The 18052-nt window shown below is 36.1% G+C and overlaps 3 protein-coding genes across 3 annotated transcripts; all 3 read left to right on the top strand.

Annotated features, from left to right (window-relative positions):
• Positions 1-4666: 4666 nt before the first annotated feature.
• LOC112705900 (protein IQ-DOMAIN 21) lies at positions 4667-7056 on the top strand. The gene is made up of 3 exons (XM_025756915.2): positions 4667-5090; positions 5591-5881; positions 6069-7056. Exons 1-3 carry the CDS (start codon positions 4998-5000, stop codon positions 6807-6809), a joined length of 1125 nt encoding a protein of 374 aa, XP_025612700.1. The 5' UTR covers positions 4667-4997; the 3' UTR covers positions 6810-7056.
• Positions 7057-7103: 47 nt separating this feature from the next.
• On the top strand, positions 7104-13085 carry LOC112705899 (soluble starch synthase 1, chloroplastic/amyloplastic). The gene is made up of 14 exons (XM_025756914.3): positions 7104-7722; positions 7910-8280; positions 8431-8508; positions 8602-8726; positions 8885-8966; positions 9673-9846; positions 10062-10143; positions 10656-10810; positions 10884-10973; positions 11233-11357; positions 11465-11573; positions 11663-11718; positions 11857-11896; positions 12679-13085. The coding sequence occupies exons 1-14, from the start codon at positions 7425-7427 to the stop codon at positions 12832-12834; spliced, it is 1941 nt and encodes a 646-aa protein (XP_025612699.1). The 5' UTR covers positions 7104-7424; the 3' UTR covers positions 12835-13085.
• Positions 13086-14253: 1168 nt separating this feature from the next.
• LOC112704940 (phytolongin Phyl2.2) lies at positions 14254-15648 on the top strand. Its single transcript, XM_025755804.1, has 2 exons — positions 14254-15036; positions 15571-15648. Exons 1-2 carry the CDS (start codon positions 14254-14256, stop codon positions 15646-15648), a joined length of 861 nt encoding a protein of 286 aa, XP_025611589.1.
• Positions 15649-18052: the final 2404 nt, after the last annotated feature.

The following is an 18052-nucleotide window of genomic DNA, read 5'->3' as shown; positions in this document are numbered from 1 at the left end:
GCCTCCAGGACTTAGGCCTCTTAAGCAGGGGTGACACTTATAATAGGAATTTAGGTATGTGATACTGTTATTTTGGTATTTTGAAACTTTAGTTCGAAAGATACAATTATGTTAACAAATGTCTTGCTATTTTTTGGTATTTTGGTATTTACGAATGTATAAGTTTTGATTAGGGCCATGTTGCCTCTGCAATGATATTATAATTGTGAACATATGAATTACATCTTTCTTAACAATATGAATATAATGGTATGAATTGCTATGCTTTACAAGATTTACTTCAATCTATGTTACATGCACAAATATTTGCTGCTCTAATTTGCATTAAGTTCAGCTAACAAATTTTAAACAGTCAATATAATAATTCATCTTCATATAACTTACATCCACAATATTTACATATCTAATCTTATCTTGCCACACAATTCTTAGATATCCTAAAATTATTCATTAGGTTGCACACATAGTTGTCCTAAATAAACAGGCAACTATAACCCCAATCAAAAATGCAAAAATACTACAACCTAACCCTAAGCATCTACTTTCACCCATTTTTTCCTGCTCTTTCTCAATTGATTTTCTAATCCAATCAACCTAATTTTTAGTTCTTTCACTTTGTCATTTACCGCATCACTAAGGCCTTCAAATTGCTGCTGGTTCTGCAGCAATAGCCCCTTTGATGTTGTCTTCGAAACATGCTCATTAAAGGAAGCAACATAATCATCTAGCCATGCAAAAAATGAGCAACATCCTTCTACAGTCTACATATAGACAAATTAAAAAAGGTTAAAACCATGATCAAACCTGGAACTAAGTATAGAATCGAACACATTCGGCACAAAATTTTACATGAACATACCTTGAATTTAGGACACTATAAGAATAACCTATCCAGATTACTTTTGGTCCCAGACATGAACAGAACAATATCAGACCCGCAACAGAATTTTGGAAAGACCCATCTCTTTTTCCTTCTACCTACAATACTCTCATTAGAGTTCATGCTATAACTCCAACTATCACCAGCTCGTAGGTTGGAGGATGTGCAACATTCTCCTCTTCCAACCATGGTCTCCTAGAATTTCGTTATTGTTTAGACTATGAATACTTTGTGTAGAGGTTGGGGAACGAAAAGATGAAGTAAACGTTTGTTTCTTCTTAACCTATCAACTGTGTCTTTTTCAATGTGACAGGAGGACAAATCGATCCCTGTCCATTCCCACTTATCCACGTTGGCACTTAACTCTGGACTAACTGCCAGATTAGTGCCGGTAAGTAACACATCAGCTTTTTCCGTCAACTATAAATGGGAGATACACGGGAGTTATTTTTTGCATAGATAAGGACTGACGTGGGTTACTTTTTTTATGAGGGATCGCGTTGTCTTAATTAGAATTTAGAAATGGACAAGCATGGGATTGGATGTTTACTCATAAAATTATTATGTTTCTTTTAGGCATACTCGTTATTTATAGTTTTAGTTCGATCCCATCGAATAGGTGAAAGAAATTTTGTAATTCCATCGTTTTCAAAAATTGCACCCTAACTATTAAAACTTTGGGGCAATTTCTTGGACTTGGGATAATTTTTAACAATATGAAGCAACTCTTCAGGCTCACCTTAACAAATAATAGCAGTCCCCATTCCCTCCAAGGATTATAACTTTCCTCTTTTTGCAGCCCTTGACAATTTCAAAGTTCTGTACAAATTGTTCTGCTAGGCCTCTGCCAATTTGAGAGAGTTTTATGAGTACAGTTTGGTAGTTAAAATGTTGGGTTTTCTTTTGGGTTGGCCCTTTTCTTTGATGGGAATATTGGGATCTTATTAAGCCTTTTTTTGTCATTGTTTTCTCCAAAAAGCGCCCATTATGCTGCAACCAGCATAGGAAATACATGTCTTTTTTCTTAAAAAAAAAAAATTAAGTTAACATGTATTTTAATTATACCTAATAAAAATTTTTAATTTATAATTTTAATATGTGTTTTTAGAGTACAAAATAATTAAATAAAAAAGGTTTTGTTTTCCCCTTATAAACAAAATGTGACCTATAATTTACTATTTTGGAATTGATTGTGTTAGTTGAAAAACCCAATTGATCATGAAATTCACAACCAACATGATTAATAATAAATTTAAATTGAAAAAAAAAATCATTTTCCATGGTTTAATACGAAAATGGTGTTTTTCCATTGGCAAACACATACTAATTTTATAATTTTCATTTATAGGTTCACAAACTCTCCAATGCACATGCCTGGCCTAATGAAATACTGTTCAACTTGGATATATGCATTGTTTTAAAAGAAAAATAAATTATGAGTACATATAGTTTTGAATTGGATCGGAGCTGGTGGGATTATTTCATGCAAATATAAGGGAAGCATAGGTGTGTGTTCCCATTACAATCATGGTGATCAATGAAGCAATGTAAAGTAATTACTAATTAATCAACACATGGTTAGTTGGGTTGGCAAATATAGCTTATGTTCGAGTTATATAGGTATTGAAAAAGTTACACTACTCTTTATAGGAATAACATAAAAAATACTTTTGGAATAAAGCTGTCTTTAATTCAATTCAAGGATATATAACATGGTTTTAATAAGGAGGAAAAAACAAGGCATGTGTAAAGTGACACAATAAATTGCTGAAAATAGCATCTCACCATCCTAATGCACCCTTCTTACCTTGCTCACCTTATACATATCTTCTTCTGTCTCTCTTTCAATACAAGCAAATATGACAAGCTATTTTTTTTTTCTCTCTCTTTAATTTCATCATGGTCAATAAAAGACTTCAATTCAGTTCTTTCATCTTTTTCAGCCCATCATGGTTCACAACACCCAAAAGAGACGTTCACATCAACCTCAACAATAATAGAAGAAGAAAGATACATTCAATTACGTTTTTAGCTGTTTTCATAAGCTCAACGTGTAACGTTACTCTCATATGTCCCAAATGGTCCAACAATAATGTTCAATCTGCATGCATGTGTGTAAAGATTCATTAGAGCTTCCCAGAAATCTGAGTATTAATCGTCAAATACTCACGTTATATGACTAATTTTTTTTAATTTGTAAATATTTTAATGTATAAAAGCCTAAAACAAATTATCCAAAATTTTAATTTTCTTTTATATTTAGAGTAAGAATTAAATCTATCACATTTGTTTAAGAACCGAAGAATAATAAATTTGCTCCCAAGTTGAGATTAGGATTATCTTTAATGTCAACTCTTGCATTTTCAATAAATAAAAATAATTAACTGTAAATAATCGTAAAACAGGTATTAAATGTGAAAAAAAATCTAAAAAATTGTTAGAAGCTTACAAGAGTAAAGAGGAAAAGGAAAAAAAAGACAAAAGTGTATGCCAAAGCTCTATGATCATGACACGTCAGAGAAAAATGTTAAGGTAATGATGATAAGAGGGATGTGTGTGTGTGTGTCTATTCTTGCTTAAGTTGGCAAGAAGGAATTTGGCATTTTTGTATTTTTGATGAAGAAGAAAAAATATCACATGACAATGTCGTCACAAGGAAATGAAATTATATATGTAATGCTTGCTGATGGGTCAAATTATATTGGCTGTAATCATTGGATGAAAGTTGTGTGCATCCGTGCATGTAACCAGCAAGGTAACATCTCAAGTAATAGTAATTAATTAAGGTTTGATCCATGATTTTGTTGTCCTGTGAACACTAAGGTAGCGCTTGGTGGAAAGATAGAGACGGAAAGACCGAGATTGAGAGACAGAGACTAAGAGACAGAGATTGAAATAAATCTTAGTATTCTGTTTGGTGCAAAATGAGAGACAGGAATTGAAACAAGAATAAAACTCTAATTTAATTTGCATAAAGGGTAAAATTGAAATTAATTAGTTGAAATAAAAGTATTTTAGGTATAAAATATTATTAAAATTTTAGTCTTCATCTCTAAAAATTTCAGTCCCCTGTGTCCCTACTTTTTGGAGGTATTGAAATACTGAAATTTTAGAGACAGAGACAAAAATTTTAGTACCAGTCTCTGAACTAACAAACACGATACTGAGTCTCAGTCTCTCAGTCTCTGTCTCAGTACCTGAAAACAAACGCTACCTAATTGTACTTACAAACGACAACGTTCACTAAGATAAGTGTTCAATCAATAAAAAATTAGTTAGAAGGATTATTTCAATTTATAAACCCTTTACTCTTTTTTATTTTTTTTAATGTGAGACTAATTTCATACACTATTCTTTATACTTGCACATTAACAAATTGACTATTATATTAGTTAGATGATGACAGTGATAATATATATATATAAAAATAATGAAGAATGCTAGGAGGCCAATAGAAATTGTGATATATAACCATCAATTAGCCATCATAAGTGTGTTTAATGGTAGGAAATTATATCCAATAGTACATAATTACTCATTTTACTTTTAATGGCTATATATCACAATTTCTGCTGATCCCTAGACTTTCTCATAAATAATTTGAATTTGTGATATGTGATGGTCTAAGTCATAAAAGAGTGACTTGTTTCCTAATAATGAAGAGAGTAAATTAGATGTGATATGCAGCTTAATTAAGCTTAATGTTAATGTATAATTGGGAAGTTGTGTGGTGGTTTGGCAGATTCCATGTTAAAGGCAGTGGGGTCAATTGAACTAAGAATTGAGTGAGCAGCGTACATGGCGTGTGACTTAGGGTTGAGGCTCGTGATTGATCACATGATGAAGAAGGAAAATAGAAGAATATTATTATTTTCACCTCAATGAATTATAGATAATTTTGTCTTTATATTCTATCTATGTAGCTATACCCAAGATAATAGTAGCGGTAGTTGACGTGTGCATTCATCCGTGAACGTGATCTTATTTAATTCCTACCGCGCCATCCAGCGCCCTTTACATACTTACATTGTTACTCTCTCTCTCTCTCTCTGGCAGTTACAGATGGTGTTCCATCTTCTGTATCTGCTGGATTGCATGTGATACAGAAGAAGATCAGATGGGGAAGAAGAGGGGAAGCTGGTTCTCTTCGGTCAAGAAAGTTTTCAAGTCATTCCCTAAGGACTCCAACTCACCCCTTCCACACAACAAGGTTTCCTTCTTTTTGTTTCTTGGAGAATCATGTATGTTTATTTTAATTCTCACTATACATGCTATGTTATCAATTTATCATTGATCACTATCTAGTAATGCAGAATTTTAATTTCTTCAATTAGTTATTAGGATATCATCACAACCTTACCTTACAGAATTAATTAAGACCTGTTTCTGCTTCATATGTCATAAGTATAGCAACTGTCATTTTTACTTATTGTTGTCTTTTATGAAACCCCTAAAAGTATGAGCTGCTCTGGCCCTTGTTATTAGGACCATCCACCCATTTCAAGTATATGTGCATGTAATTATGTGTGCATATGGTCCCCTATCATATGATCAGATATCAAATATTTGTGTCACATAGTTATCACACCACCTAACCCATCACATCTTTCTCCTTCATCATCATGTGCGTCCTATGTTAGATCCCCCATCACCATAAAACTTTTCTTAGATCTAAATAATTAAGATTTGATCCATGATTTTCACTTTCAGAAGGAGAATGAAGACAAGTGGCAGCAGGAAGCAGCAGAAGTTGTGTCTTTTGAGCATTTTCCTGCAGAGAGTTCTCCTGATGGAACTAATGAGGGTAGCACCACATCAACTCCAGTGGCTGAGGACAGAAATCATGCCATTGCCTTTGCCGCTGCCACTGCCGTAGCTGCGGAAGCTGCCGTGGCGGCTGCTCAGGCAGCCGCTAGAGTTGTGAGAATGGCGGGTTATGGACGCCACTCCAAGGAGGAAAGGGCGGCGGTACTCATTCAATCATACTACAGAGGATACCTTGTAAGAATAGGGTTTGGTCTAATCCATAAATAAGCCAACCACCCACTCTACTGTTGCACGCACTTTTTAGTAATAATATAGGTTCAGTTATAATTAATTTTGTATAAGAGTAAATAAACCTAACAAAAAGTTATTACTAATGAAAAATAATCTAGATAACAAAATTTAAACTTATTGAATGGTGTAGGCTCGACGTGCACTGCGTGCATTGAAGGGATTGGTGAGGCTGCAGGCACTTGTGAGGGGACATAATGTGCGGAAGCAAGCGCAGATGACAATGCGGTGCATGCAAGCATTGGTTCGAGTTCAGGCAAGAGTAAGGGCTCGCAGAATCCAGTTAAGTCATGAGAAGAAGAAGCAAGAGGAGAGACAACATGAAGCTACAATGAAGAGGGAGAGAGCTCTTGCTTACGCCTTCAACTACCAGAAGAGTGAGACTCCACAATTGGATTGGAACTGGTTGGAGCGTTGGATGTCATCACAACACACCGATGACATGTCCCAAGAGAAAACGGTTCAGATGGACATGCTTGGGCCTCGTGATCCAATAATGGCCCAAGACTACCTTAATTCAAGCCCTATCTCCAAATTGCAACACCAGAGACAGCACAGTGGAGGTGCAACTGTGCCAAGCTACATGGCCCCAACCCAGTCTGCAAAGGCCAAGGTTAGGGGTCAGGGCCAACTTAAGCAACGGCCTTCACCTGGGCCCAACTGGAACACTTCCACAAGGAGAACCCCTGCTGTTGGGTTGGGCTTTGACTCATCTAGCTCTGGTGGGCCCACTGCAGCCTATCAGTTTCCAAGGTGCCCAAGCCCAAAGATAAATGGGGTGCGCCTACAATCTAGACGAATTTCTGGCGGGAGCCCAGATCATGTTAGTGGGGAAGATTTTGCTCTTCTCCTTGGAGCCCATGGTTGGGCATGACTTGCCTTTTCATTACAATTCCGAGAAGGAAAAAGAAAATGTAATTATATATGATGTTTTTTATGATCCGCACTTTGGTCATTTGACACGCATTCGTATTTATCGTAGTAGTGTAATAATGTGTTTGATGTCACTAGCAGCAGTGTGTAACTCGAGAAAAGAGTGGAGATTGTAACATGCAGGAAGATGTTTTCCGTTTTGTAATTCCTATTTAAAAATGTAAAGTTATATTATATGGTTTATCTTATCATGCACAACATATATTTTATAAGATAATAATGTGATTTGAGTGAAGTTGGTCCATTGTGGAAAGATTCTAAAAGAAATCTAGAATTGTGGTGGTGAAGGGTTTTATAATCAGAAGATGAGAAGAAGAAGACAAGGATGAGGATCTGGATGGTTCCATTGTTAGAGGTTTAAGTAGCTTAAAAAGGCACGGTGGTTTGTTCCCGGAATTTGGCGGTTATTGTGGATCTGACACACGCGACCCCACACTTCACACTAGGCCGCTTTTTGTTAGTTTCTTGCTTTCTCTCACGTCACTCTTTCATGTGATTCTTGTTCTTTTTCTTAGCCTCCTTCACGATCCTTTCCTTCCAAAATCGAACCATTCCAATGGAGTCTCTCCAACTCACTCCTATTCATCACCATTCCTTTGTTTTTGTAAGGCACTCGCATCTCCAATTAGGTTCCCATCTCCCTTCTTCTCTGCTTACAAGAGCTTCTAGAAATGCTAACCTGCGCCTCACAAGATCCTTTTCCGGCGAGGTTGGTCCTCCTGCTTCCCATGACGAAAACAACCCCTTTCCCTTCAAAGACGAGCAACCACAAGAACAAGAAAGGGGTCTCTTGTTGGCCAGAGAGACAGATGATTTTGGCTCACTTGTTGGCTTCCGTTTGATTCCTGGCTCCGGTTTGTTCTTTCTCCCTTTCATCATTTCTTTTTTAAGTGTTTCTTGTTTCTGTTGAATCTTGAATTCTTTCTGTTGAATCTTGAATTCCCTTAATTCATTGTATATGAGTAATCCTGCATCCATCAAATTTTGGAGGATGCCATGATTTTGGTTAGTAGAGCTGACTAGAGTATGAATGACATATAGGGACCACGACAGAAGAACAACCTGAGGCTAAGGTTGGAGAAGAGTTAGAAGAGAAAGCTGAGGCTAAGGTTGGAGAAGAGTTAGAAGAGAAAGCTGAGGCGAAGGTGTCCTATAATATTACCTTTGTTACTGCTGAAGCTGCTCCATATTCAAAGACTGGTGGCCTTGGAGATGTTTGTGGTTCTTTGCCAATAGCACTGGCATCTCGTGGCCACCGTGTTATGGTCGTCTCGCCAAGATATATGCATGGTACTTCTGAGGATGCTAGGTATTCTGGTGCAGTTGACATGGATTGCAACATCAAAATATATTGCTTTGGTGCTGCTCAAGAAGTTGGCTTTTACCATGAGTATAGGAAAGGTGTTGATTGGGTAAGAACTAAGAGCTCCTGAGATTTTTATAGCCATTTCTCATGGAATTTAATTTTGATAGATTGTTTAAACCTTTTGTAATTTTTCCCTCCTAGCATGCATGTACTTCAACTCTGTATTGATGGTGCTCAGTACTGCTACAATGTTTAGGTATTTGTGGATCACCCTTCATTTCATAGAGCAGGGAGTCCATATGGGGACATGTATGGCACTTTTGGGGACAATCAGGTATAATCTGTCCAATTCTAGCTTTGATAATAGATCTAGATGTGTATTCTACTTCAAAATAATGATAAATTTACCTCTCATTTGGTTTTACAGTTTCGGTACACTTTACTTTGCCATGCTGCATGTGAAGCCCCATTGGTGCTTCCATTGGGAGGGTACACTTATGGAGAAAGATGTTTATTCCTAGTTAATGATTGGCATGCCAGCCTTGTTCCAGTGTATGCATGCCTACCTTTCTCTACTCTTTTAACAATCCCCCTCCTATTTCTTTTCCAATGGAACCACTCTTGCAAAAACTATCTTAGTTCCAATGATAATATGAGGTGATATTACAGTCTTGCTGATAATTGGTACTGTTGCTTCAACTTTGGTGCAGACTTTTGGCAGCAAAGTATCGTCCACATGGGGTATATAAGGATGCACGCAGTGTATTAGTTATACATAACATTGCACACCAGGTAAACTAATTCCATTTTTTTATGTTACTAAGAATAGGATCAATAACATTGTGCTTTGAGCCTTTGACCTCAATGCATTCTTAACTTGGGCTTTCAAGCTTCTCAGGCAGAAAAAGGAGGTCTCTATTAGTTCTATTTTATGTTTTTTCACTCTATGCCTTCTTCTTGGCTTCCTTTAGTTGAGAATTTCTAACTCATCCTAGAAATTAGACAGAAAGATCTTAAAATAGTAAATTGCATTTCCAAAAGTTGAAAATTTAATACTTTTTATTTGAGGTTTATACTAACAACCAAGCAGGTCAAGCACTAATCATATACTAGGTGGGACTTATTTTGAATTTTTATATAACCCTAACTACATGATTACTTGGATAAGAGGATACTGGTGTTTCTTGACTATCTCATACACACGCAGAGTTTTATATTCTCTAGTTTATAGATGCATAAAAAGACACATCTGTTTGGCAATGATAGGTTCATTGTGTTGTTGACTCACTTGATTGTCTTTGATCTGTAGTCCCAAATGCAAATCTAGGATGCATGATTGGCTAAAACCTAAATGTAATATACAAATTTATATTATGAAACTATGTGTGGACTTGTGGAAAAAACTTGCAGGGTTTGGTTATAATTAATTGTTAGATAGTTTATCTCTTGTCATTAGTCTTTTTATATCAGCAAACAAGCTGATGATGCTATATTTCAGGGAGTGGAACCTATAGTTACATATGGTAACTTGGGGCTACCTTTGGAGTGGCGTGGAGCACTGGAGTGGGTGTTCCCCAATTGGGCAAGGATGCATGCTCTCGACACTGGTGAAGCTGTCAATTTTTTGAAAGGTGCCATTGTTACAGCAGATCGGATAGTTACAGTAAGCAAGGTCATTATCCTGAACATCACATATTTTTGTTGCTGCTGTTTATTGAGTCAAAACATTTGGTTGTATGGTGCTCAATATTTTCTGTTTTCCTTGAGGTTTTAAAGCCTGCATCAATTTGTTCAATTTACTATGATGTAATAACATGCTTCGTATAATTGTCTTGTATTTGATACTGTGATCACATGCAATCTGTAAAACCTGGATCTCTTTGCCAGGGTTATTCCTGGGAAATCACAACTAGTGAAGGTGGATATGGTCTACATGAGCTACTGAAAGATCGAAAAAGTGTTCTCAGTGGTATGTTCCTTCAAACTCTTTTTTTCTTGTAGCCTACGCTTTCTAGCACAACTCCTGAGGGAATTTCATGTTTTAGAGAAAGCTAAAGTGCATGTATATTTCTCCATAGTCTTTTTAGAATAAGATGCTTGGGTATCTGTTCGGTTGTTTACTTATCTGGACTTATTGTTGTAGAATCTGTTGAACTTGTAATAAATGTATCGGTTTGAATTATCTAAGTAGAACTTTGGAGTTACTGTAACTTGTTTTCTTTGTTATAGCCCTGATGTGGTTTCATAAATACAGTAGCAGAGAACTTATTATTTTGTAATAATCACTAGAGTCAAGATGCTTCTTTTTTTGTTTATCTTTTCTGTCAACCGTATGTCCATGCCTAATACTAACACTTACATGTGGTTTGGTGAGTTGAAATACGGAAAATCAAACCAAGGATGAAGGAACTATGTTGTTAATCCTTCATCAAATGATGCACCTCAAAGCTCAACCTTGTAATGACTCTGTTACTGTTTTAGGGATCACAAATGGAATTGATGTTACTGAATGGGACCCTTCATCTGATCAATATATTCCTTTCAAATATTCTGCTGATGACCTCTCTGGGAAGGTCAAATGCAAGATAGAATTGCAGAAGGAATTGGGTCTCCCAGAGAGACCCGATTGCCCAGTGGTAAGTTTATGTAATTTGCTGCATAAAATTTTGATCCACTATTTCTTTTATTGATTATAGCTGCAAATTGTAGATTGGATTCATTGGAAGGCTAGACTATCAAAAAGGAATTGAGCTGATTCGCATGGGAATTGCAGAACTCATGGAAGATGATGTTCAGTTTGTAAGTGATTTTGTAAATTAGTTCTGGGCACATATATCTTTAAAACCATAATGTAGTAGCATACAAAATTTAAATTTAGAAATTGTAGGCTATGATTACCTGCTAAATAAAATATTAAATATTTATACACTTGGGAATATGTTTGAGGCCCCTCAAATACTAATTGATATATGTAAGTATTATTTCAGAGGAATTTGCTGTACTGTATTTGTGGCCTTCATATCTGGTTGACCCTGTCTAATTGTTTTTCAATCTTCAGGTAATGCTTGGGTCTGGAAATCCTGCATACGAAGATTGGATGAGAGCAACAGAGGCTACTTATAGAGATAAATTTCGGGGTTGGGTTGGATTTAATGTTCCAATATCTCATAGAATAACTGCAGGGTAATCCCAAAGATTATGAATCCTTCCTAGAACAATTAACAGGTTATGCTGTAATGTTTCTGCATTGGTCATGCTTCTTACTACTGCTGTGTTCCTATTATGACCAGGTGTGATATACTATTGATGCCATCGACATTCGAGCCTTGCGGACTAAATCAGTTGTATGCAATGAGATATGGAACTATACCAGTGGTTCATCAAACCGGGGGGCTGAGAGTTAGTCGAGGAAACTTTAGCCATTGACTTGTTCAATATGATTTGGTTTCCTTCCATTGACGCCTTTAACTTTTGGTTGTTTTTAACAGGACACTGTTCAAAATTTTAACCCATTTGCTGAAGTGAAAAATGATGAAGGCACAGGGTATGTTTGTCCTTGTCTTCAGTGGCTTGGATTGTTTCTTCAACTTATAGTTTCATTTGAAAATTCAAATGCAATTTTGATTTATAAACTTTACAACTATAGGAAATTGAATGACTGTCTTTTTAACTTGACTAACAGGTGGACGTTTTCTCCACTAACAAAGGAGAACATGTTAGTGGTAAGATTCCTATTCATTCAGATTCATTATTTTTTTAAATATATATGTTATGTTATGACAGTGTCCTGTTATTCAATCAAGAATATTCCTTTTTATGTTGTTTGGCCTTTGCAAAATGCAAATTGATGTGGAATTTTCTAGTCAATGCCACTTTGGTTAACCAATAAGGTTACAACATAAGTTTGTGGTTGTGACATGTGAGACCTAGCATAGCTTGTCCTACTTTCCTTTTCCTTCTTTTTTGTGCATAGAGGAGTCCCCATCATAGATAGAAAACAAAAGTTATGGACTAATCCTATGGTAAGCATAATTTGTATCAACCACTATTTTAGAATTCTCTTCTTAGATAAATCTCTCTCTTCCTCATAAGGATTAGATTGAAGGAAACACTCACCTCAATATAGAATCATGGCATGTCTGGGCGCTTGTTATTAAATGTTTATAGAGATACTTACAGATCATTCTCCAGTAGACAAGATAAACTAAGGGAAACAAACCCATTTGGGGGAGGGATTCAATAACTAATTGCTTCATTTTCCATCACTGTTATAGGACTTGAACAAACCTTAGAAAATGTTTTGTGTACACCAACAACAATTACAATTACTCGTCCTTAATTTTTAATTTAATTGTCTAAAAGATATTGAACTTTGATCCATGTGGGCGGCTTCTTTGGTCAACATTATTTTAAAAGAACTACCATATCCTCATTTCCTTTGTTATTTTTGTGGTCGCCGTCGCCGTCGTGGTCGTCGTCTAATTATTTTTATTTTGATTGATAGGCTCTGAGATATGCCATACAAACATACAGAGAATACAAGTCTTCTTGGGAGGGATTGATGAGAAGAGGAATGACAAGAGACTATACTTGGGTAAATGCTGCTACTCAGTATGAACAAATCATAGAATGGGCATTTATGGATCCACCCTATTGCTGATGAAGCCTTCAAATATGATATCAGCTCACTAGAATCAATATTTTGGACTCCATCTTTGCTGTATAATTTTGCTACTATATTTTAATTACACGCAGTTTTGCTCTCATTGGTAATGTCATATCAGCATATAAACTCACCAAATATTCTTAGGAGTATATTCAATACGTGATTCTTTTTTTCTTTCCCCATTGAGTCCATCAATTTGGTGTATTTTCACTACTATATTCAATTATAAGCTTCCATTGATGAGATGAGATGAGATGAGATGATATAGTTGTTTAAACTAACGAAATACTTGTATGTTACCATTAAAGTATACTGTGCATAATATATGCTCTAGAAAAAACAAGAATCCGAAAAATTATTTATTTTTATGAACAACTATAAATTAGTAGTAGTTATCCATATCTTTTGAATATTCACATGTTATACTGCTGCTATTTAAAAAGAGCTTTTAAGTGTCCTAAAAGTACTCATTTGATTATTAATATAAAAAAAATAATGTTGAAAAACTAGAGAGTTTATCTACAAAATTTCAAACGTTTTTATATTGAATAATTTGAACCAGTATTGTTATTCCTAATTTCTTACACAACACAAGACTTATATAAAGATCACCAGAGATAATAATTTTGGATTTTGAGTTCTTTAATGTTATAATTATAAATGAAGTTAATGAATTTAATAACTCAGGAATTTATGACATATTTTAAGAGATACATGGGAAAATGGGAATTATAAATTTTGATACAAGTGTGATTAGGCCATGTGCGGATGCCGCCGACACAAGTTGCAAGCTGCATGTTTTTGATACCCTTAACAAAGGAGATTGCTGAGCTGAAACCTCTTGTCTTGATCTTCTTCTTCTTATTTTTTTAATTTAGAAATTACTTTTAGGCTTTTATGAGGTGCATCCATATGGGGGTGTCCTGAAGCCTTTGGACTTTGTAATGGAATGGATGCATCTTTATCCTTTCACTACAGTAATTTCATAATTTCTAATCCTTCTCAAAAAGGTTGAATTTTATAGTGCATAGTCACCGTAGTCAGCAAAGAGCGTGTCCACCACAGAACGCAACAGGTAACGACAATAACAGTTGGCTCCAAGCTCCGCAGATCCAAGCTCTTTATTTTTTTTTCCTTTTTCTTTTTCCATTTTCCCTTTCTTTTATTTTCTTTTCTCTCAAACAAACTTCATTCCCTTTCTTCTAAAATTCGTCCTCCCAATTTCAAAAACCCTAAAACAACGATCAACATCAGTTTCACAACATCAAGAATAAAACCAATCTCTTCTTTTTGATCTATTTCGGTTGGGCAACAATTCTCAATGCCACTTCTCCTCTTACCCGAATCAAATTCAAAAGTCAAAACCCCAAAAATTTCCAATTTCCAATTTCTCCTTTGATTCGGATTCCCAGAATGGTGACGGATCCGGAGCTGATCAAATACGTATGCATTGCAAGGGCCACCACCGTCCTGGCCCACCGCCGCGCCACCACCGCCGATCCCGACGTCGAGTGCCTCGCTTCCAAATGCATCGCTCTGGCACCTCCGAATCACTCTCTCTTCACCCAAACCCTAAAACGCCGCTCTTACACCTTCCTCATAGACCCTCCCTTCGTCTTCTTCGCCATCTTTGACCACCGGTTAATCAAGCCCTTCCAGCTCCGCTTCCTCCACCGCCTCCGCGACTCCTCCTCCGCCTTCCTCCGATCCCAACCCCCAACCAAAGATGATGACTTTGTAGCGTTCTGTTTTCAGTCCCAATTCGATTCCATATTCGGCGAAACGCTCAATTTCGAATCAGGGGGGACCGACGCAGCCCCCGTTTCGAGAAGCCCAAGCGTGGAATCTCCATCCACCGCCGCCAACAAGATAGGGAGGTCGCCGTCGACGGTGCCGCTACTCGGGAAGCCACAGGAGGGGATGTTGTTGAAAAAGAAGAAGAGGGTGGTGGAGGCCGTCAATGGAGAAGTCAAAGACGGTGTCGGCTCGCCGGAGAACAAGGTGGACGTGTGTTCCGACGAAGTCAACGGCGGCGGCGGAACAAGGGACTTCTCGCTAGGGGTGACGGCGAAGGGTGGTTGCGGGGGCAACGATCATCATCGGCAGAAAGCGAAGCATATATGGAAGAAGCACGTTTGGGTGGTTCTGCTTCTTGATTTGTCCGTTTGCATGGTTTTGTTCGTGATTTGGTTATGGGTTTGCAGCGGATTTAAGTGCATGACCTATTGAATTTTGAAGATCATAAAAAAACTCGGATAAAAATTGGAACTTTTTTGGAGGAAATGGAAGCGGATTTTAATTTCTTTCGGTTTTTGTCCCTTCTTCATTTTGGGGAAGGGATTATTAGCTTCTTTGTTTCTATTCGCAGAAATAGAGGGGTTGATCACAGTCACATGAACATGCTCTGTTGTATATTGGAGAAAAGAAAAACAAACCTTTGGGTATGTATATGGTGATTTTGGTGGTGGTGGGGTGGGTTCTATTTGATTTAATTTGATTCTTGAGCTTTTGTTTTTTTATTTCCTTTTTGGAAATTTACCTTTTTTTTTTTCATGGGAATTGAGATATGGAGAAAAGATCCCATTGATTCAAGTTGTTCCTCAATTGTGCAAAGTTACAGATTCCAAAAAGATGTTGACTATGATATGTTTTTCTGCTACTTTTAAGCATAATTGAGCTTTCTCTTGTTAAGTTCATGGATTCTATTCTTTTAAGATTGTATTTGAATAGGTGAAGAACTGGTTTGATGCACTTCTTTTCCGTACATCAATGAATGATACAGTAACATCACGAGAATATGCAGAATGAAAAATTGCTGATGTGTCTCTATGTATTTTGTCTCCCAATTTATGGAATTTGTTTATAATCTCTACTTTTATTTTCTTCTTGCTTAATGATTTTACCATATAAAACACACATAAGAAGATTAAATTTCCAGTGCAAATATGACTTGTCTTTGGCTTTAGTGAAGTACACGTTCGCAGCTACTAAAACCTAAATAACTTTGAAAAAAGTTTGCCCCCATTCCGAATTTCCTTGCATTTGGACATGTATACATTTTGTATTTTGTATTTTGTACATTTATTGTATATGGTGTAAGTGTCAACTTTTGTAATTTTTATTTATTTAATCAATCTCATAAGAACACTTAGGAGCAAAATTCATAACTTGTTCTTCATAAATGTCTGCAATCATGTTTCATTATCCATTGTATATGTAGTTGGGTTGGACAGAGGAGAATATGCCACTATCTATGAATTAAGAATATAGATTAAAAAGAAGGCAAATTACATGTGCCTTTTATCAGGTAAAATTGAATCCAGATATTAACTTTAAAGAAATAAATGTCTCTAAAGTTGATTTATTTTTTTTCATCTGATGCTAATAGCCTAATAGCTAATAATAAATAGAAACATGTCACCAATAAAAAGCATATTAGGCAATAGGCATTGATGAGAAAGGTGAGATGGGGAGTGTGGACACACAGAATGGCGATATGGATGCTTTTTATTGCCCACATATTTGATGTCCCCAATTCTATGAAGTATGAAGAAGCTTAGCCTTTAATTTTATGCAAATATGTTGTTTAATTTGTGGACAAATCAAGTTCAAATTCAGGGGGTGCCTTGCAGTAACGTAACACAGCCATCAGTGTTAATAATATAACTAAATTAATGCTAAATCAAATCACATCAGATGATCTTATACCCAAATCAAATGGAATAATCATGAATAATGGGGCTAGGTGGCTTAATATTGAAGAATAATAATACAAATCAGAACAAGCATGCGTTACCGACAGTGTCACATGCAAGTTTGCTTGCTTCTTTCTTCCATTATCAGTATCGCTCTCATCTGCTGTTACTTTCTTTTTTAGATCAATGTCCAAAATATACGATGGTAAGTAACATCATGTGAATGGACTATCATTTTCTTAGCCTCTTACAATAATAGCAAATTAAAAACCTGGATAGAGGAACATAATAACTCAGCCTCCGAATCAATGGAGTTGGAATAATTCATGATCGATTTTGTATTTATAATGAACTATTAGAGGAACGAAAGAAGAAGTTCTTTCAAGTAGATATCAAGATATTGATAACAGGAAAATATAAGGAGAGAATGCAAATGTTGAATAACGGGAATAATAATTAAAAAAAAGATAAATTAATTATTAAAATTAATTTTTAATTTATTAGAATAATTAATTTTAAATTTAAATTATTAGAGTTAAGTAACGTAACTTCTTCCGTCACATCACGTTTTTATTTCATCTCAACCCTCCTCCTCTTTCAACTCACGTTTTCTCTTTTTATCATGCTGCAACGAAAACAGCGGCATAGTTCAACCACTGCATGGTGCAGCGCCGTCAAATGCTGTCTACCATCGCAGCTTCCTCCTCGCACGCTACAGCCGCCGCCGCAGTCCCACCCCACTGTCATGATTGCAAGCATTATTATGTGTGCTACCTTCAAGACCACAGAAAAGATAAGTCAAGCATACAGAATTGCAGTTATTGGGGATATGCTGATCACAACGTGGCTGGTTTCATTGATAATGGTAGTTATATGGAAGAAGAGAAGTTAAGTCTTAAAGTGGTCCCTGAATTTGCATTCGAGTCTCAAAGTGATCACTGAAATTAATAATTACTTAAATTTGTCCCCAAATTTATACTCTGGGACTCATAGTAATCCCTAAAATAATTTTCGTCCATCCTTACCATCAGAAGGACTGAAACGACGTCGTTTTGTATTTATATAAAAAAAATCCTAATCTCCAACACGACGTTGTTTTGTATTTTACAAAAAAAAAAAAAACGTAATCTCCAATTGCCTTCACCAATTCTCTTCTTCTTCTTCTTCTTCAAATTCACAGTAACAACAACAACATCATCATCATTGCAAACAATAATTAAACTATCAAATTCATATTAGTTTATGTAGACATTCGATAATCATGCTCAAGCCAATAATTTCATTTTTAAATAACAAAATTTTTTATAAATCATAGCAGTGGCAACAATAAATATGCAATAACATCACATCGATCAACAACAAAAATTAAAACATAAGCAACTAAAAAAAGAATAAATGGGGGAAGAAGAGGCAGAGCAGATCGGCGAAGCAGAAGAAGAAGGCCGCCGGAGCAGAGAAAAGCAGAAGCACATGCACGAGAGGAGGCACCACGGTAGCCCAAAAGCAAATTAACGAAA

The sequence above is a fragment of the Arachis hypogaea genome, chromosome 8 (genome assembly GCF_003086295.3).
Source record: "Arachis hypogaea cultivar Tifrunner chromosome 8, arahy.Tifrunner.gnm2.J5K5, whole genome shotgun sequence".
Classification (NCBI taxonomy): domain Eukaryota; kingdom Viridiplantae; phylum Streptophyta; class Magnoliopsida; order Fabales; family Fabaceae; genus Arachis; species Arachis hypogaea.
Note: the sequence above shows the minus strand (reverse complement) of the source record. Positions and strands in the feature narration are given on the sequence as shown.

Bases quoted from the DNA above. Each gene is read 5' to 3' on its own strand.
- LOC112704940 (XM_025755804.1), top strand. From the start codon at position 14,254: ATGGTGACGGATCCGGAGCTGATCAAATACGTATGCATTGCAAGGGCC. The intron at 15,037-15,570 runs GTTTGCAGCGGA...GTATTTGAATAG, and splicing joins TGTTCGTGATTTGGTTATGG to GTGAAGAACTGGTTTGATGC.
- LOC112705899 (XM_025756914.3), top strand. From the start codon at position 7,425: ATGGAGTCTCTCCAACTCACTCCTATTCATCACCATTCCTTTGTTTTT. The intron at 7,723-7,909 runs GTTTGTTCTTTC...AATGACATATAG, and splicing joins CCGTTTGATTCCTGGCTCCG to GGACCACGACAGAAGAACAA. The intron at 8,727-8,884 runs GTATGCATGCCT...ACTTTGGTGCAG, and splicing joins CATGCCAGCCTTGTTCCAGT to ACTTTTGGCAGCAAAGTATC.
- LOC112705900 (XM_025756915.2), top strand. From the start codon at position 4,998: ATGGGGAAGAAGAGGGGAAGCTGGTTCTCTTCGGTCAAGAAAGTTTTC. The intron at 5,091-5,590 runs GTTTCCTTCTTT...TTTCACTTTCAG, and splicing joins CACCCCTTCCACACAACAAG to AAGGAGAATGAAGACAAGTG. The intron at 5,882-6,068 runs GTAAGAATAGGG...TGAATGGTGTAG, and splicing joins CATACTACAGAGGATACCTT to GCTCGACGTGCACTGCGTGC.